Here is a 27,993-nt window from a genome sequence, read left to right as displayed (position 1 = left end):
GAGAGACTAATACTCCTCTGCATTTTTTGGTATGGTAATATTCAGATATAGTATCAGGTTCTTTTTCTCAAATGCAATACAGCATTTTTCAGTCAACACAAATAGACATGTGAAAGACAATGATATCCCACAATTAGAATTTTCAGTCTGTGCATTCATGTTTAGTCTATATAAACTAAAGACTTTGTATGGATATATATGTCATTGTCTCTAAGAACTCAGGTGCACTGGATATATGTGACTGTCAAAATTATGTTGGGAAGACACCTCTTTGTGACTGAAGCAATATATTTAAAACACAGCATGTGGGTTATTCCATTTCATGAAGTGATGGGCTCATAACATTCTGCTTAGAATATATGTTTCACAGAAATTGTCCAGACAAATTTTTCCTTTACTTCTGCTGAGGAAGCATTAGGTTTTGGAATATAAAGGAAAAATTAGAGAGGAAGTCAAAGTATTGATGCAACAGGTTATTCCTTACCAATTTCTCGTATGTAAGAGTTGGTCATTAATTTCTTGCAAACTTTTCAGTAGTTAGGTTTTATGTGTGTTAGGTTTTATGTGGAGTTTCATGGAAGTCTAAAATCTCAGGGTTAAAATACATTTCCAGGTTCCAGCTCAAGCTAAGGGTTATTTTAATGAAAGATTTTTACAGGAAAGTCCTTCATCTAACTTTGTAGTCAAACGACGAGCCTAAGCATTCAACTCTTTTAGAGCACGCTTACACAACGTGTTCTGCTCGTGACAGGCTTGATCTTTGCTATTATTGTTTCCTGCCATCCCTTACCCATGTCCCTTCCTCTCCTTCCCTTACCCCCTTATTCCAGCAGAATAGCTTCTTTGGTCTCTATACAGCTGTCCTGTGAAACAGTTTACATTCTTTTTTCTGTCCCAGCACAAAATAATTACTACATTCAGAGCAGCCTCAGCAATCTCCTACTTATCTAAAGCACATAGCAACCACCAAGTATCACCCACTGATTAGACAAGGTAAAAAACACTTAGCTTACTCACGCGCTAGCAGCCATGGATACCCGGTCTACAAACGCTAAAAAGCAGGGATGTATCCTTCAACCTAACTAAATGAATGGCCTATGGGTGCTGAGAATATATGAGAAAGGATCATAGTAACTGGCCAGATGCATGTGGTCTTGCTAAATAGCCTCCTGTGCCTCTTCTTCAGAGAGGATACCAGGCTACATGGACCTCTGGCCTGGCCCAGTAGGGCATTTCTTATTCTCTTCAGAGATCCAGCTTTAGATCTCTGTAAGCTAAGCTCACCCTTAGATCTAGTTAAAGAGTGGCCAAACATACATCTACACTGAAATTACATTAACGAGCTGTTTTGAAGCTTGTTGCTTCAACAAGTAGTCTGAAGATAACTCCTTCACCCTTACAATAATTTGTGTAATTATCCCATTACAATGTGGCTGCTTCACGATATGAATAAACATAAATGAACTTTGACTGTAACAATCATTTATACCTACACCCTCATAATGATGTGACCCCCCCCAGAATGTTAACTCATAACAAAAGGTAAGAGTGCCTTCTTATGCCTTCTTATCTAAACGTTTATAGAGCTACAAAATACTAATTTATTACATTATTTAATCAGTTGTATTAGTGCAACTTCAGTTATACCTGTTGCAAAAGCTCCATTGGGTTCCCAGGCATTCTGTGTATTCATAGGACAATATTTCTGTATACAATTTTCTGGAGCATCAGTTTGCAAACAACCAAGGAGCACTAACAAGCTGGTGACACATACAGCTAGAAACTACATTTTTAGAGGAATCATTATGTCTGTTACTCTTGCTGTGTTTTGTGAAATTAACTTCCAATAAATATGGATATGCTTTGGATTGTTTTCAGTTATGTTACTGAAATAACTGGGAGGCAAGCAGGCCTTTGAATTCCACTTATATTCAGCCAAATGATATCTGGATTCTGTATAGTATGCCAGCAAAACATACATCGCATGCAGACTTTGTATCTACACTCTTCCTGTTGCTGTGAACAGAAACACAAGGACAGACCTTCACTGAACGTGGAGCCTAGTTCCAGGTCTTTGAATCAGCAAAATTCCAGAGTCCTATGCTAAAATTAGTAACCTCTACTGACCTCTCAGCTTCTCTTCATCACTCTTGTCTTACTGTTTGTGGCCTATAAAGATATCACATACTGGAGTAATAAAAATTCACTGGGTTCTTAGCTGAATTTCTGTCTTTTAAAGAGGAAGAATAGAAGTAACAGCTCAGTGTGCTAGAAATAAAATCTACCATGGGAAATGACCAAAGAACAGAACTTATCAGTTCTAAATTAAATTCTTTATACATACTTATAAAATTTAACACAACACTTCAGCTCCTTATTTCTCTTTTTAAGCCAAGCCCATTAACCTTACATTTTTGTCAGATTATTCATCATTTTAATACAAGCTAACACATGTGTGGGAAAAAAATATCAAGGTCATTGTGAACTGAAAAACATTAAGTAAGCATATGAGCTATCTTTCACTTGGTGAAAAAAAGGTAGTAATTTATCCTCTTAAAAGCTTTTCTGTGTAAAGATAATATCTTCTCAAGATATTTAAATTTCTCTGGTTCACCATTCATAGTGAAATATGTAGGATAAAATGCATGACTTTTCAGTATATTTCATATCGTCTGTGAAGATGATGTGAAAAAAAGACTGAACTTGAAGTACCAGATATTTTTAAACCACTCCTCATATTCTATCCTTATGGAGCAATCAGCTATGATCAATGCAGAAGGAAGAAAGTCTGATTATTATATTAGTCACTACAGTGTTTTTTTCAGTGGTTCAGGCAGCTTTGAGGCCATCAGTTCAAACAAAGAAATTACATTTGACAAATGAGGAAAGACTAGCTCCTAAGATCAGACCATAGCTACAAAGCTATTACGCCCTGGCCCAGTTGAAGCTGAGTCATTGGCCACCATGGAAGAGAAATGTGCTGTCAGAAACTGGGCAAGTAAGAGAGCGCTTGACTATGTAACATGGCGATTTGGACATTCACCATGGGGCAGAGCTCAGGGGTTTGTTTCTTGTTTGCTGGATTATAGCTTTTAAAATCCTTTCAGTATTTAGTATAACGTGAGTAAAAACAGATACTGTACAAATAAACATAATGTAATTAAAGAAATATACGCCTTACTTTGACTGTTAACTGTAGACACACGTATTTTCCTGAAAAGTACCCCCCAAATATGTATAAATTAATTAAATAACTGCTATAATCAAATATTTAACTATTAATGTCATTTATTCAAGTTCTTCTGCTAGCTACTTGTTGCCAGCCTGATTCTTTGTGATTGAGGGACAGATAAGCCTGATCAATTGCTTTTGCCAGCTCAGCGTGCTTCCTGGCTGTAAACGCACACCAGCATCTTGTTCCTGTCTCCTGCCTGCTTGTGCTTTACTTAGCCCTGATTCCTGCCATCTGAACCCTTGTTTCTGATCCAGGACTACCTTTCATAGTATGCACTTTCTGAATTTCCCTCCCGCCTACAAACCCATTCTTTCTCTATCCTTTGATTTTCTGCTCATTTTGGCTTGTTGATCGTACTTTCTGAGCTCAGCTCTGTTCCAAGTCATATTTTTCATCAGCCTTCTAGCCTGATAAAGTGGTTGACCCATCTCAGTCACAGTATCTGGATTCCAGTTTCCATACAGGAAGCCAGCTTGGCCCTTATTTTATTAGACACACCGCAGTTGTGGCTCAATAATGTTGCAAATATTTTTCTGTAATACTATCAGTTTTATATAAAGAAAAGAGATTGGAGCAGATGATCAACTGGTTATAATCTCTGTATCTTAACTAGCTTCTATGAAGACCAACAACTACACACTGTATAAAGACCAAAGCATGAAAAAGACCCTGTTTTTTTTAAAAAGAAAACCAGAAAATTTAGAAACTTCACTAACCCAGTACTACTTGAAAATAAAAGTGTATTGATAACTGACCACTGTCTTCAAATACTTTTACTTCAGATATGGGAATGTTTAAGACATAAAATAGGGAAATACATAGTGTGGAATAATTATCTTTTAGCTGAAGATTAGACTAGGCTTTTCTTGTAGTTGGAGTTATTTGCTGGTTCTTGATAACTCTTTTAACAGAACTCTCCATGTTTCCTCATTATTGGCACTGAAAGATTTAATTACATGAATAAGTATCATACTAGTAAGACCATATATACCGTATGATCTTGCCTGCAGAACTCTGTAATAGCCTGTTTTAACCTTTCAAATATGAGCTTTCCATTACTACTTTTCTAATAAATATCATTAAAGTTGGATTATACACTTTTTTGTTACTACAGATTTGTGCCAATTTGTACAAGCATCACATTTTTTCTCAGATATTAAAAGGTGCAGCTGCATTGAAATCAATAAAATTCTACCAATTTTATCCGGCAAAGTATCTGAGTCAAGAGATTTATTAAAATAGACTTATTAAATATTAAGACAGACATGTTAAATACTATCTTAACAGAGAGCTACTTAGTTAAATGATAAAACGTGAAGGATTAAAGCACCTGAAGGACATGCCTGCTTTAAAAGCAGGAAACTTTCAATAAAATATTTACAAACATAAAATTTGTCACATAAATGTCCTTCCTTCTGCTCCTGTGGTCTACTAAAACCATCCTAAACTGTAAAGGTACAACCTCATATTTTCTAAAAATCTTGGAAATTTGTATTCAAAAATAGAATGAATAAGCCTCACCTAAAAGTTTAGAAACACAAGTAGATCATCTTTCAGCTGCTGGCTAAAAGATATAGAAGAGATAAGGAGGCAATGCAAAAGTAATTCTTTTTGTTATTGTTAGTTATAGCTTTAAGAAAGTTTCTAAGCAGTTTCTGAAGTTTTTGGCTGTAAGATGAATAAAAAATTTATTTTATTTATCTTATAGCCAAGAAAATTGTTTCTTGATTTAACCTGGCTTATGCAAATACAAGTACTAATATATTACAAGCATAACTCTGCTGTTAGACATTCAAAAAGAACTGAAGTATAGTCCTATTAAATTTCAATACACATTATTAAATCTAAATGGAATGTATTCAATATTTATTCAACACAGCATAGCCATTTTTTAAATTTAGTGGTTTGGTGGCTTTTTGAAAGCTAGCTTCCTGACCACAGAAGGCAGAAAAATCCCTGTGCCAAACAACCTGCAGGAAATATGAATTGTAATGTCATACTGAAGTCATTCACTGTTTAGATATCCTGATTATCTGATCTTCAAAAAGTGCAGAAAACAGTATTACACTCGTAAATGAAAAAGCACAAGCCCCTTGCTCCCTACCCTTAAATACATAGCATTATTCTACCCCTACTCTCACGATTTTATAGAAAGTTTTCCTTGTCTTGCAATATTTGATACAATGTGTGGTAAATGTTATCCAGAATAATCAATCGCATCTCTATATAATAGTAATTATAAGCACAATTTTCAGAATGAATGCTAAAGATGAACTCTAGAACAATTAGAATTAAAAAATAAAGAAAAAACTAATGAATTATTTTGCATAATACTGTTCTTTTGGCACTTTGCATTCAGCTCAGAAAAAAAACCTGTGATTTAATTTACGAATTGCTAGGGAACTACATGGGCAATCTCTGTGAACACGGCACCACTCCAGTATATGCAAATATAACATTTTATGCATGTGCTATGTCCATTATATAAAGTATGTGAGTTTTCCAGGATGAGTGCCAATAGTAATTATTTTAGTATTTTTACACTCGAAAAGCTGTTTTTCATTTTTTTCGGCCTGGAAACCACTGGAAACTTATGTAAAAGAACGTTAAGATCATAGAATTAAGTTTATAAAAGTCAAATGCGAACTTCTAAAGGGTACTATAAAGGTTCCTATTGACTTCAAAGGGCTTTGATCACATTTTAAATAAGGTAGGGCTCTACAGGAATCTTTGCTCCAGTAACTATACATCTTGCTGATTTCACGGCAATATTTGTGGCTTTATTTTACACTTTTTTTGTATTTCAACGACACTTTTCTATCCGTGCTTTTGTCTTGAAAACCCTCTTAAAATAAATGAGAAAACTGACTATTGTTCTGATTATGCAAGAAAATGTGAAACCACACAGACGCCTATTGCCTGCCTGGCAAAATTTCTATCTTTCAGTTGTAGCCACTAGAGGTTATAATAATTTCCTCTGCGCAGTCACACTTCCAACACCGGACTATGTCACTACTTCCTGACCTTCTACTCACGTGTTTAAATGCATAATTAATAGCTTTTCAGTTAAGGTAATTTACACTTAATAGAATTTTGGAACCACATTCCCAGGATCTTTTTTTATTGGTTTTGCAAGAGTTGGTACTTCAAAACTTTTTATATAAACTGAAGCAGATTTTTCATTTTTAATTGCTTTTAATGTATCCTGGCATGGAAATCTTTGTCATATTAAGTTACTTATCATTGAATTTTACACTGTAGATGTATGTCTTCAGTGCAACAATTCCTATCATTTCAATGAATATTAAAATAATTGATTATTTATATAAGAAGCATTTTGACAAATCAGTTTAACTGTAGCTGAGAAAAAAATCTTATTAAAAAGTGAATAATCTATCTTTTTAATCTATCTTTGTTACAAGCAAATTTTCCAAAATGCTCCACTTCATGGGTAAACTTAAATTATCCAAGCATAAGACTAGCCTCTAACTGGGTTATTTGTGAAAATAGCATAGCTGGGCTCACAACAAGAAGTCCAATTATTTTCAAAGTAAATATGAACACAGATCAGTAAGTTACCGTATTTCCTTTCCCAGGTCTCAAAATAATTCTTTCAAAATGCAATTGTTTTATGTATTTCAAAACAGATTGATTATAGGGTTATCTCTTTTTCAGAGGAGATATATACTTATATACATATACTTATGTTTGCACAAGTGCACATCAGGGTGTTGCTTAAAGGTGATTTTTACCCTTTTCTAATACCTTACAAATTCATACTCCTCATAGCTCGTAAGTATACCAGTGCATTACTGCTTATTATTCTTATTGCTAGATTTAATCACAGAACTAATCAAACACTGTAAATAGAAGGGATTAGATGGTTAGATGTTTTGACACAGTTCTTCTATAAGCTTTTTTCCCTTGTAGCGGCTGTGGAGTGCCACACCTTATTACATTTAACATACACGGACACATGCTAAATTAAGAGTACATTTGTAAGTCATTTAATTGTTGCAGAGGGTTACGAAAGTACTGGATGCTTTCCTATCATTAATCAATTCTCTTATATCATTAAGGACTACAGAAAATCAGTATTTTTGTTCTGTCCACAGATAAAAACCTAACATACATAAGGATTAAAAATTTTCTTATATAAATATACACACATAAATATATGTATAAAATATCACGCATATACACCTCTGCTATGTGTTATCTGTGGCAAGCAAACTTATTTGTTAACCACTTGTTAATTATTTTATCTTTTGGACTACTTTAATGTCATTGCCACTTCTGCAAAGGTGAAAAGGGAGACAAGGTCTCCCTCCCTGTAGAAGATGCAAAATGTGAATGAAGTAGCTTCCTCCCATCATCAATGACTGTCTAGTACAGGAAGAGAAGTATTTATTGCAGTGACTTTTGTCTCCATCTGCCTGACAGCTCTATTATCTCAGGGCACATAAACCCCACTTGTTCTTCATGACTCACTGGGAGTTATATGTCCTGTACTAAAAACGTCCCTCAGAACTGGAACTTGTATTTATGGCAGCTGGCCTGGCAATGTCACCTTTGTTTGATGCTCAAATAAAATGATACTTATCCAAATAAGTTCATGCATTTTCCAAGACTGTGTCTAGCAACTGAAGAATTGCACTCCAGTCTGTAGATATTATCTGAACCAGATCTCAGGGCCATGGATGATACAACCTTTGCAAAAAATCTGTATTTTTACTGAGAAATGGGATGACACTCTCTTTCTGTTAGAGCATTGCATTAATGAAGTGAGAAGCAAATATATTAAACTGTAAATTTTAGACTCAAGCAGAGGAAAGTTCTTTTTACCTTTTACTTTTGTCCGCATTTTGGGATATGCCTTATGCAATGTTATTCTGAAGCACTCTTAAATATTAAGCATGATTGGCAAAGAGAACGGATGAGAATTTCACTATAGAAAACAGTAGACTAATTTCTCTGTAACAATGAAAACGAGTGGTCTTGCAAGAGAATATTGCTTTTAATTAAACTACAAAAACCGCATGAGAGTAATGATTGTTATGCATAAAGAGCTCTGCTAAATAAAAAAAAAAGGATCAAATAGAATGCATTTTCAGAAGCACATGCCTTAGTGACTTGCACTAAGGATAAAAAGAAATCTGACAAGATTATAAAATGTATCTATTATTTGCAGGCAAACTGCAATTTCAATTATCTTTTATGGAGTAATACATAGGTATCCGGACCAAACAACACCACGTCCCTGCCAGTCCTCTGTAGGTAAGGGAGTAAGTAATTCCTGAATGCCACCATTTTTGCTCATTGATTGCCAAGCACAGACTCCAGGGGAAACTTTCTAAGATGATAAGCAACTACTAATGGTCAGAGGGTCAGAGACACAAAAGATCCGAGTACTTGGGCAGAAAAGTATCACAGTGAGAACTACTAAGCTCCTCTGGAAAGCCTTAGAACTGCTACACTTTTATTACCAGCAGTTATCAAAGTGGGTTGTATCAGTTTTGACATCATATCTAATCTGATAAAAACGGAGAGTTGCCAATTGCACTCCTTATTTCCCTCTGCACGTTCCTGTCTCCCGTCTTCTGCTGGACCTCGCAATTGTGTGGCTGCATGGAAGGCCAGTTCAGTGATCTGATCCCACAGAAAATCCCATCCTGTGGGTGATCAGCTTGCTGAGCTGATTCAGACTGAAGCGCCGTTAAGTCTGACGGGGATATATTCCCTGGGGAAATAGGCACCACCACTTCTGTTAGTATCAGGCAGTTACACTTGAGGACTAAGCGGACTTTAGGACACAGTCTGGCTCATGAGACTAGAGAATAGGAGAAGTGTCTGTCATGCCAGACATTAAAAAGTGATAAGAAAAGGAAGAGAAAATATCTGTTCACTGTTCTCAATGTACTCGGAGAACAACTTTGAACACCGATACGTTATGTCTACATTTGCAAGTCATGTGGTCTCATAGGATTATATTTGTTAGAGAGAAATGGCTCGAGCTGAGAACTCAATATCCACATTACACATATTCCAGGTCAGGTGGACTGAAGGAATTCCATTACCCCCTGGAATGTATTATGTCAATCCCTGGTGTACATCTTTCAGCCTATTTTCATCTGGAAGAAATTCAGTTCATGTTCTGAGACTGCTCTGTTACACGAGGTAAAGCTTGTAGGTGGAGATATCAAGAGATTTTCTTTAAAAATGCGCCCTGATTCAAACTAAAACACTCATATAGATAATCTACAGAAATAATTGTATGTTACTTGATATGTTAGAATAAATGCAAACTAGAAGAATATTCTAGGTATTGACAGGCAAATGTGACTGCATCATGAGTTTTTCTTGAGATATTTTATGAATACGTTTGTAATGCAGAATGGTATATACTGTCAGACTATCATCTTATTATATTGAGCTTCATGTCCAAGTACTGTTTTTTCAAGTTTTATTCACACAGGTAATGGGTCTGACCTTATATCCTTCTCTACCTCTGTATACTGCTTGCTTACAAATAAAACCACTGATCTCAAGAGTGTATTCACATGAATAAGTACTACTTATGATTTCAAAAGAGGAGGTAGAATACTCAATAGATTTCTAGATCTTCTTTCTAAAACCTCTTTGGCTTCTTGAAACCATACTGGGTTTACAGCATGAAGATAATACCTGATGCATTTTTTTTTTTTAATTTCTGGCACAATTTTTTGGTGTGCCATGTGGATTGTTCAAGTTCCAGACATTAAACAAGTCAGTCATAACATTTTCAATTAGTTCAATGTATCAATGGAAATACTAATATCCTACAGATTAATAGGGAAGTGCATAGTCATATGCCTGCCTGAGTTCATAACACATATACAATATTTCCATTCCACATCCCTGACACACCTACACGCTCAGATGGTTGAGCACAGTAGCTCTGATAGCAGTAGAACAATAAAAAGAAAAATCAAGGAAAATATCTGAATTACAAACCCCATCTTCTTCTAACAGCTGCTTCCTACACAGAGAGATCAGACTCACGGTGCTACTGCTTGACAGAATTCTAAATGACAACTTTTATCTAATTACATTATTAGAAACAACTTCAAGATTTCATTTATCAGCTTAAAACAACAAGCTGCCATCTCTGCAATGAATTTAGAAGTGCAAAGGAGCACTTTAAAACTGTAGTGTGGCTGTGTTTATCCTAAATCATCACAATGGCTGAAGTTGCCTTAGAATTTCCTATTTCGATCTAAACAGGCATGAAAAGCGGGGACAAGGAACACAGAACAGATGATACATCATCAGCAAACTGTGCTGCTCTTCTTCTAACCATCCTCAACTCTTGTGCGTAATCTATATCATCTACTAGGTTAGAGTTGCAAATATTAATACATTTTACACTAATAATTCTGTATTCATGTAATAATATGGCTATCAAACACCACATTAAAGCTTCTCCTTTAAGCAATTCCTTGAAGAAAAATTATATAAGTAACAATTTGGGAACAGCCCAATTTTATAAGTTACTTAATATTTCAAGGCTGCATCAAACAATGCATGTTCACAGCTTTTAGAAAACAGCTCATGCCTGTACAGTAAGTCAAGGATATCTCAATAATAAGCATTCCTTGAGTGTTTAAAAGATGGAGTCCTATAAATAGATGGAGAGCAGGCTGGCAGGGAACTATATCTCATTCGTAACGTGTAATACTTGAAAAACTGAGAAACGTGAACCTAAGAACTTACTATCACTGAAATCACCTAGTAAGAGTAATGCTATTTATTTAGGACGATATTAAGAAACAAGGTGAGTTTACGGTTTTTATCATTGTTTTCCTCTGTTGAGTCTTTTATGCCAAGTCCATGCTAAGACAGCATTGCAAGCATTTGAATGGAAAGGACTAAAGATCGAACGAAATGACCAATGGTCACACTTCTGGAAAGCTGCCAGAACCAGAATGTTGTGTTTTGGAAATACAGTAAGCAAAGTAGTAAGAAATACATATTTTCTCCACTTCTGGAGAAAGTTCTGGAAGTTCTAGAAAGTTCTTCCCAGTTCTGGAAAGAGAAGGAAAGAACTGTATGTGACCATTAGAAAATGACTTTTTCAAAAAAATCCTGTACCACTTTTTGTAACAGAATTGAAATGAACATGTATTTTTTTGCAAGTGTGAAAGAGAACCCAAAAAAAGAGAACATAAAAGAACAAATTCATATTGAAGTCTTAGATAATAGCTTTTGCTTGTTTGAATGCTTAAACTTGAAGAAAACTGAAAATATTTATACAATACATACTGCAAGGCATAGAAGCAGTATTAAGCAATAAGGAATGAGCATAAACATATCGAGAGATATTGGATTCATTCTTGCAGCTCTTATCCAAGAAAAGCTTCTACTGAAGGAAACAGTATGCTTGTTTGAATGATGAGTGCATCATCATGCCTTTATTTGAAATCCTCTATCTGTTTAAGCATGAGACATTTAAGAAATGTAATTTCCAAACACTGGTACAATATCCTTAGAGAAACCATATGAAAGTAGGAGTGGAAGAGATCAGATGAATCAGTGTCCAGTACCCATTATTTTGTTGCAATATTTCTTTGTTATCAAATGAGTATAATAGAATAATCTATACACTCATCCGCATTCTCATTTCACAAAGCCAGATAAGACCCTTTACATATTACTTTCAAAAGAGTTGTCTAGTTATAGAATATCTGAAAGGGAAACTTTGTGGTTTTTGTAAACGTGTTTTCATTCAGCATGAGCAAGAACCACTGACAGTATTCTTCTGCAACGTATTCAGGAATATAAACAATTATTCTTATTCTGAGGAAATCCACAGAAAAAGTATATTATAGTATTTATGTGATAAAGATAGATGTTGACATTACAATATTACAAGTGAATTTAAAGAGTATGGTTTTGATTCCATGTTTATTGTTAACTGAAATATAGAGAGGAATTTGTGCAAATTCGCCTTCATATGTTACCTTTTTAACATAGAACGTGAACAATTGTAATTCCTTTCACAGTCAAACAGCAATATGTATGTTTTGGAACATTAATCTCTTTCCATAGCAGAATAATACCTAACCTTAAGAAAGACAGTAATTAGAGAATGACACCGGCTATCTAGATCTATTGACAATCTATATGACTTTTATACCACAGAAACACACATTTCAAAAGCACCAGTCATTGTGTAGTCTAGCCAGTCTATAGGTCATAAGAAATCCACCCCTCTGTTCAAAATCCCTACCAAATACAAAAGAAATTGACAATCTACACTCTTCCCACTACAATATCCTATGAAAAGAACTCAGTATCAAAGTAGGCAGCTTCATAAAATCTTAGCTCAATGTCCACTTCTGGTTACAATAAGAAAAATAGGAAAGAAACCGGCCACAAAATTCTGCTTAAAGAATAGAGAAGGTACTGTAAGGATGTTCTACTTAATAAATGGTACAGCTTTATCTTCAGTATAGGTCATTGTTCCAATAAAATATACCGTAGGACAAAGAAGGGTTTGAGAAGAGTAGTGAGAAATCATTATAAAGTCCTGGAAAAACTGTCATGTGAAAAAGAAACAGAAACACTTTGGACTGTTTGCATTAGAAAGAATAACAGGGGAACATAAGAGTACGCAAAATAATAAATGGCATATAGAAGGCACTCGAAAGCTGCTTTTCTTCTAGTCTTACAATACACAAAGAAAGAAGCATTCAAAGACACTGAAAGACAGCAAGTTCGAAATTGAAAAAGATTTTTTTCAATTTACAGCATAATTAGACTACGAGACTCAAAGCATCAGGAAATTGTTGAGGTCAGTAATTCAACAAGAACAAAAAAAGATATTGGAAGTGTATATCAACAAGAAAAATAAACAGTGCTACACAAGCAAGTGCTAATAAAAATGAAACAAAATTGGAAAGAATATTTTATTCCCAGCTGAGATTTAAAGCCAATTACAAAATGGACTAAAATCTTCAAGTAGGGGACAAGTTACACCCTGTATTCTCATTTTGGGGGTGTCCTGACCCCTCCTGTGAAGCATCTGGTGTTAGCCTGTTTCCTGAGATTTAATGCTTTCTCTCTCCAGGCATCAGATAGTCTCATCTCAGCCACCAACTGCTTTGACCAAGATATTTGAGCTTCGAGCAAAACATAACCCCTACTGCCCCTACCCAAGAGCCTGAAAATTCTTGTCACTCTTCATCATCACCACACATTTGTTCATCATCAAAACTTCCTCTGAATAACCAACAACCCCATTATGTTTCACCTCATTAGAGCATTCATTTTTCCAGGCACTTTCACACAGACTTTCTGGACTTCTGTGAAAGAGCAAACACCTGTCATGCTGCCTCTCCTGCACCTGCTGGATGTTCCTTCCATCACCTCAGACTACTTCTGATGACCTAAGGTCTGGCATTTCCATGCTCCACATCTTGCCCCTCTCTACAGTTCCCATTTTAGGAAAAACATTTTATTGGCTTTTCTTCCTTCTGCTCATCTCTCATAGATTTCTATCAAACCAATTACTTTCTCTTTGTTTTAATTAAGCAAAGTTCTAGAAGGTTCCCAAATGAACAAGAATATAGCTGCCCTTCTTCATTTCTCATCTAAACAAACAGTCAGAGGCAGGAATAGTTTTCAGACTTCATCGCAACAAAGCTTAGACGTATGCTAATTTTTTCTTGAAAGTTCTTGAAACATAATTATGTCCTAGGGAACTTACTACTACTATAATTCCCTGAGTCTATGCATATGTCTAATTTCAACAACAAAACAAAACAAAAAGGAACACCTAGGTTGGAATTAGAACTCAGACCCATACTCAAGGAGCAGCCTCAGCAGAAGCCTGGGGTGAACACCTGCTAGCGTGAAGCTACAGTGAACTTAGCTCAGTGAATTAAATTTGCCCACTGGCTTGGAGGCCAGCTGGCCTGCAACAACCTGCCTACTGTATGCCAGATGTAACCTGGTTTAGCCTCCAGAATAGCTGCATGCAATCCACCCGTGAGGAACAGCTTCAGGACTGTACTACCCATCAAACGGCAGCCGGGAATGGTTTGGTGCGAGCGCTCTGTGTAAGGCACAAAATCCATGCCACAGCATGTTCTAACACCTTCCTCGCATACATTTCATCCTAGTAGTTGGAAAAGTTGCTGGATTTGAATTTGCTGATACAGTTGCAGCTGTAGATTACACAGCATCGTGACTGGGTCTGAAACAGGCGGCACAGGCCCTGCCAGTGGCAGCGGGGCAGGTACAAACCCCTAGCCCACACGCAGGTGGGCAAACGGCCTAAGGGGAGCCTAAGGATCATGCCTCAACGTACTGTCAAAAACTGAGCTGACATTCTGCCGTGCGCCTTCCTCCCCTATCTGGGCAGTTTCAGAAGACGCTAATGTGGCAAGTCTGGATACCATAGATCATCTGTGTTGTGAAGGCAGAAAGCAGAGAACTCTGTAATGGAAAGAGCCTGCATAAATTATTAAATGTGCTTGATTAATAAGCTTTATTTTCTAAGAGTGCAAGGCATTTATATATGGCTGACAATGTTAATGATCCTCAAAATATAAAACCACATCCAATTCAAACCTTTAATCTGAATTCTTTCATGTTTCAAACTCGATTTTTTCTGATGAGGCTTTCACTCATTTCAGTCATTTGAGCGGCAGCCTCATGCCTCAACGTATACCGTTACTAACGCCTCAGTTTCATATTTTTCAACAAGGGATCTCTATCTGATAATCACAATAACGTATATTGACTGTATCTCTCAATTTTGTTCAGAAAAGAATCTGGATTGCCTAGATGAAGGATGTGGAAAATCTCTGCATTTCACATCTTTTGGGTCTTTCCATGCATTTTGACTTGTTCTGTAGAATTTAAGACTGTATTTTAAGGGTGTTTTTATGGGTAAGAACATAATTCCACTCCATGTACATGAAGGCATTTATTAACAGAACAGGAGCTACCTGTCCAGTATTTTCATCTGCCATACTGAAGAGCGATTAGTGAGGCTGATAATGTAAATGGTTTAGCAATAGATGATGGTTGAAGAATAACAGTAGACCCCTCTGCCTTTTCCAATAAAAGCTGGGAAGATCTCTCAAGATTGCCCTTCTAGAAGTCCACTGTAAAAAAAAAAAAAAAGGGGGAATTATAATCCACCCTATGGCCACGTGCTTGTTTCTGATGGATGACAAGGCCTTCTATTTACATAGCTTTCAGTCAAAAGGAATCTAAAGAAAAAATGATTTATCGCTCTTACGAACGAGCATCACACACACAGCACACCCTAGTCTGGCTAGGCCTGAGTTGTATGGTGGAATTTAGATTAGATGTATGGTCAAGAATTTAGGAGTTCTATCTTACTTTCTGGACTAGCCACTTTCCCAGTGTAGAAAGACTCTAAGGAGACTTGTCTCCTTGCCTCATATTAGCTTTTGGGAACAGCTCCCTCCTTCTCGCTGCATACTGACTATATACACATTTGAAAACCAAACTGTTATGCACAGATTAACACCATGACAAGCTGTAATCTGGACAGGACTTGGGAATAAACTTCATACCACGCAGATAAGTCCTATAACTTACATTGCACATACCTAAAGGTAGCAGGCAATGCTAATATGGTCTTTTTATCCGTTGCAAATAATACGTAGACATTAAATGCCTGAATTCAATGCACAAGACAAAATCAGAATCAGGCAGTTAGTGGAATGCTGCCTCTCAAAATATCTGAGGAATATCTGAATAATATATTGTTTCTTGATTGTCACCATGAAAATCTCCCAAGATTTGTACCCAATGTAGATTTTCCTATCCAAATTTTGGTTACTTTATGAACCCAGAAATGGGACCCTTTAGTTGGAACACATTGTTTCCATTTTTGCCACAGGGGAATCAGAAACTTTTCAGAAAATCATTACCAATTAATACAAGTTTTGCAATAAATCTACAATATGCAGTCAGTGAAACTGCTAATGATCTCTTTTATAATTTACATATTAATTATTTACATAGGCAAAATGTCAAGGGAGCTCAGAAATATCGATGGGATGTTGGTTGATGTGAATGACAGAATATCAGCTTTGGGAATGTATCTTGACTGCAAAATCAATCACCTAGCTTAATTGATTTAGCAGAAGAATATTAGATATGAAAGAAATCCAAGATAAAATAACCTGGCACAACAGAACTATAATGTGATTTTTAGAAATTGTAATGGTTTTAGACGAAGATACGTATCTTGCAATGAGGTCGTTTTAACTTACTGTTTTATGCTGGAACTTTGACAGACTACCTACTTGATTTGCAATGCGTTCAGAACTGAATTGCTGGACTTCATGAAGTGGAGGAGTCTGAATAAAAGGAGCTTTGCGAAGTGAGCTACAGTGATGTCATGTAAAAGAATTATATTAAATTCATCGTTATGTATTTCTTCCTGATTATGGATACTTTCTCTACTGTTGTTAATTGCCGATATCCTTAGAGACCTTCTGAACAAGCACATATTGTATCTGATTTATTATCACATCTTAAAACAGGTTCTCTGAAAAAGAGTGAATTTCATCCTCCCCAAAAGACTTAACTTTTCACATAAACTAGTTTTATCTGAAATCGTTTTACATTTTTCATTTCTAGTTTTGCCACAGTGGAAATAGATCACCTCATGGGACAATTCGACTCTATTCTGAAGATGGCATAAATGCACTTTGCTTATTACGAGGATCACATTAGCTAACTGCTACATACCTGAATACTTTTAAAAGGATGTTGGGTACACAATTACGATGAATCCCTCCATAATGGACTACTACATGTGTTTTCATGAATAAAGTAACAGAGGTAATATTTTCTGGACAGTACGTATTATGCATCCATCTTGCTTGATGGAAATTTGTGCTGCTATTGGCAGTAGACGTCATACCTTCTCTGAGCCAATTATCTGGCATACGCAAATGAAAACATTTCGAAGAGAAACATTCATTTTCTTGCTTACCTAACAGAGGTCATTTGTTTGGCAGAATGGAAGTAGTGTTGTATGTCACATGTTGAGTACGTGTTTGGTCTTATGATGAAGTGTGCGTGAGAATGTTAGGCCACAGGACCATGCTTTTCTGCAAGCGCCTTCATATGACTGGACAAGAATGGCACATGTAAGCAGTCTGATTCTACCCCTACTAACAGCAGTCATGGGGGTGGAGGTAGAGCTTCATTTCTTGCCACTTTCCCCCATGACTTTTGCTTCATTTATCAAATGGCAGTCTCATGTAAAACGCATGCAAATGCCAAGAAACAGGGTCTGGAACCATAGGGTACTGCGCTCACAATTTTGTGTAGTGCAACTTCTAAGCTGGTGTCACTCCTGAGTTACAGCTAAATACAATCTTGCCTGCTCTCCTGTTCCCATGACTCTTCAAACGCTTGGCTACATGGTGTAAAAGCAAGCAATGATTATCCTCTGCCATCATGGTTAATAGCTAATATTATCCTATATTCCCAGTGGAAAAGGCAGACACATAATGTAACTTAATCAAGTTAGTGGGACTAAGTAACTTCAGACATATAACTTCATACCATCTGTACATGCCTATGTCTACAATCAACTGAGGGTATGGCCAACATTGATGGAATTGAATATTCCTCTTCAGGTCTCTGGAGATGCTGTCTTCTTCCATTGAGTATAGAAGGGATAAAATAAACATAAGTAGTTATTCGATTTGGACTGTATTCACTCCTTGAAGTATCTAAATGAGGTACATAATTGAGGTAGACTGGAGTCAATGCTTATTCACTCTGATTTTGATGAGGGGATTTATCTTTTACATGCAGATGGAAATACTGGACTGGAGTCTCAAATGTTTCTTCGAGTTTTAACCTTCTAACTGCATAACAGTTGGCTTCTAAATCATCAGTAACGTAAGATTTGAAGAACCATGCTGTGCTTTAATCCACAAAGTAAAACAGAAATTTAGCATTTAAGTGTCTCCTTAGGCAAGCACTTGTTCTGAGTATTACATACAAAAAAAAAACAGAGCTTCTATTTAAGTTACCAACTGATAATGGAGATTGTGTTCTTAGGTGAAAAAATGGTCTGATCAGACAACTTGCTGACAAAAATGCATAACTCTTACTAATTGGTTTTGAATGTACAGGACTTCTGATGACATTGACTAAGAGAACATGGACCTGTAATTTCCTACATAATCGTAACAAAAGGCAACAGCTATTTACTTTTTATAATTTTTGATTCGTCAAGCGTAGATCTTACTATAACGTCCTTTAAGAAATACTACTGATAGGTTAGTTTTTTTTTTTTTTTTTGAATATTGCTACTTTCCAGTTTTATATCTCCACACTCTTAAGATGTAACTGATACCATCCTGATATTCACAATTTAAAACCAGGAGAAACTCTTCAAAGAAATTATAATGAAAAGAAAGAGTTCCAGATATTATATTTAAAGCATGGTTTAAAAGTATACTCCTTTTGAGTCTGGAACGTCTACCCTTGGATTTTCTATGGAGTCAAGCAACATGATTCGAAACATTTCTTCTTAATTTTTAAATACATAGGTAAAGAAAGATCTAGAAGACATATTTATACATAGATTTTTTTTCAGTGATCTCTTCCACTTTTTGCTATCATTAACCAAAACGAAACCTTGAACAATTCCAAGAGAAAAAGAGATCTCTACTATTTCAGATACTGTTTTAAATTAAATTAAATTAAGCATGGTAACCATTCCTTATAGTGTTTTAGAATATGCATAGCAAATTATACACTGTTCTTTTCTTTCCTGCCAATGCGTTAGCCAGTAAGCTGGAAGAAAGGTCATTTTCTGAAGGATAGTATTCAGCAGCACTAGTCTGGTCACAAAATGAAGGCCAAAGACTGATATACTTCAGAAAATCAGAGCCAGTGCTAAACTTCTATATTACTTGCTTACAAAAAGGCTTCTGTCCATAAATGCAGTAAAAGTTATCATGTGGAACTTACTGTGCTGGCAGTGAATCCCAGTAAATCCCTCTGGACATTTGCAAACATATCCTATGAAAGTGTCACCTCGATAAGCTTCACTAATTTCACACATCCCACCATTATGACATGGATTAGGAAGGCAGGGTCCTGAGAGAGAGAGAAAAAAGTATATATACATTTAGAATAGTAACAATAATAATTTCACTTATTTGTATGCTTGCATTAAAGAAATTAAATCCCATATGTAGACCATTATATTCCCCAAATGACTAGAACATACCCTTTACTTTTTCAGATAACTTGCCAGCACAGATTTTTATGAACAAGAAAAAATATGAAGCATGTCACTACTCATTAATCACAACATAATTTTTTAATGTAAGAGAAGACAGGAGACAGAGAAGCTAAATCTTGCTCTCCTATTAAAGATAACAGGCGTTCTAACTTTTATATCACTGAAGCAATATATATTAATCAAATGTGCCTATCATGTAGGAAATGACATCTACAATATCCCTGAGTAATCACTACATGGCAAGTTAGTAGTTGGAAGAGATCTTTGCTATGGCTTTGTATGACTCGCTGCATGTGTGATCATCTGGGTGAGCAGTTAGGTTATTAACCAATTATTCTTTTCCACTGAGTGCCTTTTTAGCATATCCACCTCAGGTTGCTTTCAAAAAGTTCCTCTGGCTAAATTAAATTATTTTTTGCAGCTGACCACACTCTATGAAATCTAAAATTTGAGCAGCAATTTTCTGTTTGCTGTTGTTTAAAGTCTGTTAGAGCGCTCTAGTAGTGATCTGCATTTTGTAAATGTAATGCATGTTAGATTTGTAAAGATTATATATATCTCCAGGTAATAGCATATCTTCAGCTGGGATTTAAAGTTTATTCTTTTAATGACATGTGTTAAAAGCTTTTGCCATCTTACTACCTTACTATTCTCATCTGTAACAAACATCCTACCAGAATAAAACGTTTTAGCATTTTGACAAATATTTTTTCAAATCACACTTTAAAGAACTGGTAATCATTGATTTGAAAGCTTCAGAAACAAGTTTGCGAGTTAAAAGGTCTGTGAATTTGAAATAAAGTATGTTATCTGCAGTCTTTGCTACGTATACACAAAGATGTTAATCTTCATTCATTGAAATGCAATGTCATAAGTATTCATCCAATTAAAATCACATTTTTCAAGAAACTCTAGAAAAGAGTTTCTTTCTACAGCATAATTTACTGACAAGCAGCACTGGGAATTGAATGATTTAAACTTAAAAGAGCTGTAAGTTTAATGTTTCTGCGAGTCTGCCTATTAGTTTATGTTTTCAATTACAGATACAAGGTTTGACAGATGTTCATAGCAACAGCATTCTTTCAGAACGTCACATTAGTGACAACTGCACTCTCTGAGAAAATATTAATTTACAAAAGATATGAATTAACAGGATGACAAGGGACGTCAGAATGCATTCGACAATTATAATTGCCCAGATAGTTACAGCAGTTTAAGAAACTATCCAGGTACACATTTCTATTAAAACTTAATGTCATTAGCCTTATACAGGTCACAATCCTGACAAAGTTACGCTTGTGCTCGCTGTTAAACATGAGACACGTCCCACTGAACTGAATAAATAAAACATATGAATATTCTGCAACTTATTCTAAATGTATGTAAGTACTAAAAAAAATGCAAAAATCATGATGATGAAAGGGAAGAAAGACCAGCCACTTATGGCCTTTGTTGCCTTCATTTTCCACTACACTTTTAATGTAAGGGCACGTTGTATGCTTTTTTCCAGACAACATATATCACTCCAACAAGTCAATGAAGATTCACAGTTTCAGTCTCACAGGTTCTGTTCATGTTGTTTCTCCTCCATAATATTTTGAGAAAAAACATGCTTAATAATTTGCCCTTTTTATTTTCTTCAATTTTCTAATACAGTGCTGCAATTTGGGGAGTACCTACAGGTGGCCCCATATGGTAATTATATCAGTCCAAACAGATCCCTAATCTTCCAAGAACGACACATCTTTTAACAATTACTTTCTCATTTTGTTTACTGCTTTCTCCATATGGCTTGTTGAGCACATGCTTAGCATACTTTCATCGATTTTCTTTAGGTTTTGCATTTTCTCAGATCAGTTTAAAGCACTGAGTCTTACAGGTCATTTGAGGAACACAATAATAAATATACTGGTGCATGCCAGTATTTCTAACTAATCTTAGTCTTCTATGATGCTTTCCTTCTGAAAAAAATCACCAACAATATGAATACTGTTTTGACTGATTGTCAATTAAGTGCACTGAAACCAGTAAACAATAATCATCTAATTTTCAACAGTTAACATTCATTTTTTAAATAGGACACTGGACAGACCTATCTGCATTCTAAAAGAATGCATGACTGAAACTTAAAAAAACCCTGTAATTTCATACCTCTTTTCTCCTAACTCAATTCTCCGGAGGACCATACCCCACGATTCCAGTTCTTTACGACATTTAGACTGCACGAACCTCCAAGCATACATTTTTTCTTACTTGAGTCTGAGTGATGATGATCCCTGATATGATGTTATACAGGTTTAAGTATCTTGAAGAATCTGGGACCTAACCTTGTAATCATTCTATTTTAAACATCAACATTACAAAAATGATATGCATGGACACTACTGTCAGATGATGAGAGGACCTAAGTCACATCCATAAGGCTCTTCAGGCTTATTTTGAATTGTATTGAATGCTAGGTAATTCGTTCCGTGACAGTCTGATTAATATTCTCTGTTACTCAAATCTAGATAGGCAAGCCTGAAAACGTCCTTCTTTATCAAAAAAAAACACAACAAAAAAACTTGTCACCTAATTTTTTTTTAAAAAAGTAGGCTTCAGGGATTTGTTTGTTTAAATCAATAGCACTCTAATACTTTTGCAGGTAATCTTTAAGTAGCTTCAAACACAAAGAGAACAACAACATTTGATCAATATTAATGAGCAGTTGAATTCAATGGTATGCTTTTCAGGCACTTGTATCCATGTTCATATGAAGTAATGTCAACAAGATTAATTATGCACTGAAAGAAATAGATCTATTCAGTTTGCTGCTCTTTTGAGTCCTTCTTTATACAGCTCCAGTGGTAAGAGCCAACAATAATCGTACAAGTATTCTCCAAAATACAGAATATCGTTATTCAATTGAAATCCCGTGCTGTTTTTGAAAAAAACTGAAAGTTAACTATAAGCATAGCAGGTGTCAAATTTTTTAGATGCTCTGACTAAAATATCTGAGAATTTTATTGATAAAGGAATCAAATAAATGCATCCTTAGTGGAACTACAAAGGAGCTCAAGACAGAATTGTGTTATCTGTTTTCTTCTTTGACAACTACAGCCAATTAAAACTTCATAAAAACAAAGTCTTGTATAATCCAATACTGACGTGATAAATATGTACTTGAGAGAAAGAGACCATTAGTTTGTATTTAACATACAAAGCAGGGAAGGCATTATTTCATCAACAAAAAAACAAATTCTGACGGTGATTATTTTTACAAAGAGTGAATTAGCTTATGTAGGAAAATTCTGATTCATTCTGTTCTGCTGGGTACTCAATTTTTTTGGAAATAATACAAATTAGCGTTTGACTGTCTATCTACGTTTTGCTCCTGACTGTTTGGAGGAAACGTTTTTTCCCAAAATACTCTTACTTCAGGCTGTTTTTTGTGTTTTCTTCCTTTTTTTTTTTGGTGGTGGTAGGGAAGCCTAGAGGCATCACCATTTTTAAAGCACATTTAAAAATGGGGAAACATCAATTAAGTAAAATTCCAGTTGTTCTCAGTTCAATCATTTAGCAAGTGAACTACTTCTGCTACAGACTGCATCTACATTAGCAAGCAATGCAGTGCGATGGGAAGGGATCTCTAAAATAGCTTGGCTGGAGCTAAGGACCCAATGTCCATGCAGTGCACGTCTCTCTTGAGAGGGAGGAGGGAGAGCTACTTTGGCCTAATTCTAGTCTGGTCCAATGGCCTGAACACTCTGAGTGGCTGGGGGAAAAGCAGACGCATACCTGGAAGCCTTCTGATTTAGCCACATCTTGAAGAAACCCAGTTTGTGCACCACGCGACGTGACCAAAGCATAGTAAGTGAAGACTACCAAGAGATTTACTGCCAAGTGCATTCTTGATTTAATCTAAAGTGTTGTGTTAGACAAATGCAATATCTGTATGTGGAACAGAAACAATTAGGCTTCATGTTAGGTGCTGAAAAAAATAAAGAGGGTGAATCTGTAGGTATCGGCTCCTGTTCAGTGTTACGTGGTATCTAGAAGCGTTATTCAAATTCCGATACACACAGAGGGGAAAAGTGCATTAAAATTCTCCAAAAAAGGTTTAATGTCTTCCTAAGTAAGTATCTGCACATTTAAGAAATAACATTCTAATCACTGTCCCCTCTAAGGGTCTAGGAGGCATTAAGCAATGCAAAAAGCAATGAGACAAAACAAAAAACCCCAAACAATAACTCCCCCCCTTCCCCGACACCCACATACCCCTACAAGGTTCCTAGTGCACTGCTGATGAAGCAGCGTAGCCCTCCCATTCCTCACCCAGCTGATGCCAGAAAGAGTCATTTGGCGCTCTAATACAAACCTCACCAGGCAGAACCACAGTGCCTGTCTGAAAGGATAGGCCGTGCAGATGTTAAGGGCATAATACACTAGATTTCATAAACTGCATCGGGTGGCATTATCAAGAAGTCTACAGAAGCTTTACCAGATCTTTTTACTGGTTCTAGTAAATCTGTACCTTGGGCTTAAAAATATGACAAAAGCCAGTTTTGAAGTACAATAGTAGAGTTGTATACCTTTAGCTTACCAAACCTAGGAAACCAGAAAGTAGTTGAAGTAGCAGCCGTAACACGAAGATTAAAGGCAGTGTAAAACAAATACTAAAAACTGTTAATATAATATCTATCTATCCATCTCTTTATATAGAAATTATGTAACTTTAATGAAAAATGCTAAATTAGAAATTGACCTTGATATGCATCAAGATGAAAATACCCTTAGCTACAAAGCTAATTGCTTCTTTTTTTTTTTGTGGAATATTACTGAAGTAGGACTAATAGACAATGTTACTCTGATGATATGGTAAAGCCCCCAAAATATCAAAAAAAATGAAGTAATTATCATCAGGCTAATAAAATGGACAAAAGGGTTCTTTCTACACTTCATTTTAAAGAAAAATATTCTCTGTTGGCTTGTCATTACACCACTACCTTTTGGCTCTTCAGGAATGTCAATCACATCATCTTTTCCCCTCTGGTAAATTGAACTCCTTATCAGCGACCTCTCAAACACTTTTAACATCAGTAGTTTAAAGTCTTTTTTATTCCTCTAGATTTTGATAACATTTAATACTTTAGATGATTTCTCTGCCAATGCAAAGCCTTCAAAATGAACTGTGATAGAGCTCAGTTAGAAGGAACGCCTATATTTTGAAATGGATGTGTAGAAGAAGCCAGTGGCATATATGATTTCTATCATCTTTATGAGAAGGGGAGAACTAATCTTCTTGCTTCTGGAGCCAGCACAAGCTTCCCATGACCGAGACCGTAAGGATTAGACTCAGTCTGGGTAATCCAACACCCTATCTCTGCCTCTCTTCACTTCCTGGAATTTGAGAAGACAGTCGAAGGACACTGAAATAGGAATAATTAGAAAACTACAATAGATTTCTTCAAAATATGCAACAGAGAGAAGCTCAATTTATAAGTAATTAGATTGACTTGAAATTCTTTCCAAACTAGCATGTATGTTTTCTCCATACAGTTAAATAATGATGCATACACCACCTACATATATGCAAATGAGAAGCTGCCTCCTTTTCAGAAGTATATAGATTTTTTTTCCTCATCATCTTTTTAAAGACGTACCTAATTAAGTGGATTTTTTGAAAGGTGTGCCCCTTCAAATGTAAACTTATAGATTTCAAAGTTTGGCAGATATAAAATCAAAACATAAAATAATTCTATTCAGAAGAGACCATCTTCCACGGAGACACACAAATGAGCATTCAAAACCAGCAGGAATGTCTCTGTGTAGCTCTTTACATGTTCAGACAGAGAACTGCTTTATTGCATAAAAAGGGTAGGAATCTAACAAAAGCTTTCAGGGGCTCTGATCTTCCTCACATTTACTACTTTGCCTATTAATTTAATACGATTGTGCAAGGCTTCCCTGACAAGGACGCTTGCTCCCAGCTGTGTGTCTGTGTGGCAGATGTGCTACTTTAGTCAGAGACCTTTTTAACAACTTGACAGAAATGTTCCTGCACCTGCTGAGTTCTGAGGATAGTTAATTCATGTTGAAATATACACTTGTGTTTCAGCCTACCTATAGGTTCAAGCCAGCAAGTATGACATACCCATTCCACTAATTTCGTGCAGAGAGTTAGGTCTCATTAGTGCATGTACTTTAAGTCAAGTTCATGCACCACCTCTGTGGTTAAGACCAAGCTTCTGCTGAAGTATTTTCTCCATTACACCTTTGTTTAGAAGACTAAACTACCATTTCCCAAGAACACTCTTGACATAAACGGTCCCAAAGAATAGCATGTTCGTTCATTACTTGAAAATACATCCACACGCTTAGCTGCCCAATTGCCAGTGCACGTTTTTGAAGAAATTTGAGGAAAGCGTTCCCAGCAAATGTACATTTGACAAAAGGGAAGACTGTAACCATGAAAAGGAAAAGAGCTTCTCTCAGTCAATATGCCTATTTTGCAATGTAGGTATGATGCATCTTTAGTAATAAATGAATACTTTGCAGTCCAATATTTGCTCTTTTTTACTCATAGGTGTGCCCCCTCCCCCCCCCCCCAAGCCATTCTGGCTTTAAAATTTACATAAGCATTTTAGGGCCCAGTTCTCATTACACTGAGATATCTTGACAGGGCTCCAAGAAAACAAAGGATTCTCTCAGTGTAACTAAAAGCCAGAACGAGTTAAACTTCTAGTATTCTGAACTACCACACTATTCAAGTCTTCAGAAGCATAATCAGAAATCCTTGCTTGCTCAGCATACTTGAATATTCATAAAACGTAAAAACCAAAAATATACACAATAGCTCTTACAGATCAATACTTTTCACATGATTTCATTTCAGAATCTGCCGCTGTCAATTCTACTTTGCTATTAGGATACAAATGAACTTTATATCAACAAATATTTATTAAATCTACAGCTTGTTATTTGTTTGACTATTTTAAACTGAAAAGAATGAGCATTGTAGAACATCATTCAAATTGTAAGCAGAATATTGATAATATTAACTGATAGCTATATATAATTCAAGTTAATCTATGAAGAAAATAAAAAATAATTAGCATTTATGCCTACCTTATATCTCATTAACATGCTCAAAATATCTTTTTTTTTAATCTATTCAGCCTGGCTCATAAATATATTAGTATTGTATTAGATCCTACCTTACTATATATTCATCATAAACTAATGGCACAGATCCAGACTTGATTGCACTGTGATTAAATATTTACCTTGTTTTTAATGCAGCAAATGGAGCATGCTGATTATAATGATCAGGGTGTCTCCATCTGGATGCAGCAAAAGCTAAGATTCACCCCTTGAGCACAAAATGCTTTAGGTCATTTCCGCACATATCCCTCTAATTCTGTTCTGTGGATTTCTACTACAGAGAAATTTAAATTAATTGTCCAGCCACCTCCCAATGCTTTTTTAACTGAATAAGTAGAATACGGTCTGACAAGATCCTGTTTAAACCTGGAGCTATACAGTGTCTTTCCTTAACTAATAAGGTTCTTACTTAATCCTGCCATCTACTGAAAATGATAGATTACATCCAAAGTTAAGCTGTGGTCAAGTGTAATAAGCAACACAGTGGCTACTGCATATGGTGAGGTCTAAAAACGTTCCGAAACTGAAAAACAGTGTGCAATATACTACAATTCATTCTTCCCAAATTCCGTTCTCTCTCATTAACTCTTTCTACTCCTCAGCTTCCAAGCTCCAGAACTTTCTCTCTCCCATTTCCAGTGCCGTTTTGTTTTCCAGCTCGGTATACCCTTCAATACCTGATACTGCATTGCTGATTTAAAGCCACAGTATTTTTCCCCAATCAGTTATCTCATAAATCTACTGTAGTAAATTCACGTGAGACCTATGCTGGGTCTCCTCATTCCCTTCCACAGAAGGGTCCTCTCTTTCCAACAGTACCTGCTTCATTTACAGAAAACCCAGGTCCAGGGCATTTCACTTCACTTCCTCTAACTTCCCATGCAGGCAGCATCATCCTTTTTTTTTTTTTTTTAAATTGATGACACCATTTCCATCACTGACTTCTCCCACTCTTGCTAACCGAAATAGGGGAGGGCTTAGTTGCTATACTTGGCTTCTTTAGTCACTTCATTTTTCTCATCTCTACAAATTTTAAAATACAAAAGACTTTTAAAATAAAAGACTGGCTCCTGATCTTTAGATTCTTTACTTTTTTCCTCAAGATAAGTCACAATTTTCAAAGCCATCTCCTAGTAAAATGTGTTGCTTTGTGCTAATGGTTTATTTTGTATTATCACTAACTCCACATTTATTTTCCTACTTATGCTCCTTAATATTTCCCACATCTGTTTTTCAGTGGATTCTGGTTCACCTCAAACAGAGCTCTCTGTAAACACAAAGAATATTTTTCTTAAAAAATTGCTAGAGGAATATA

At 35.8% G+C, this 27,993-nt stretch overlaps 1 protein-coding gene across 2 annotated transcripts in view; it reads right to left on the bottom strand.

Annotated features, from left to right (window-relative positions):
- LOC104144888 (EGF-like repeat and discoidin I-like domain-containing protein 3) overlaps positions 1 to 27,993 on the bottom strand; it is a 254,672-nt gene that overhangs the window by 109,155 nt on the left and 117,524 nt on the right. For both annotated transcript variants that reach the window (XM_068928088.1, XM_068928089.1), the window contains one exon: positions 19,259 to 19,387. In XM_068928088.1, the coding sequence (XP_068784189.1) occupies positions 19,259 to 19,387 (129 nt within the window). The remainder of the gene's footprint in view (positions 1 to 19,258; positions 19,388 to 27,993) is intronic.

Source organism: Struthio camelus, chromosome Z (assembly GCF_040807025.1).
Source record: "Struthio camelus isolate bStrCam1 chromosome Z, bStrCam1.hap1, whole genome shotgun sequence".
NCBI classification, from domain to species: domain Eukaryota; kingdom Metazoa; phylum Chordata; class Aves; order Struthioniformes; family Struthionidae; genus Struthio; species Struthio camelus.
Note: the sequence above shows the minus strand (reverse complement) of the source record. Positions and strands in the feature narration are given on the sequence as shown.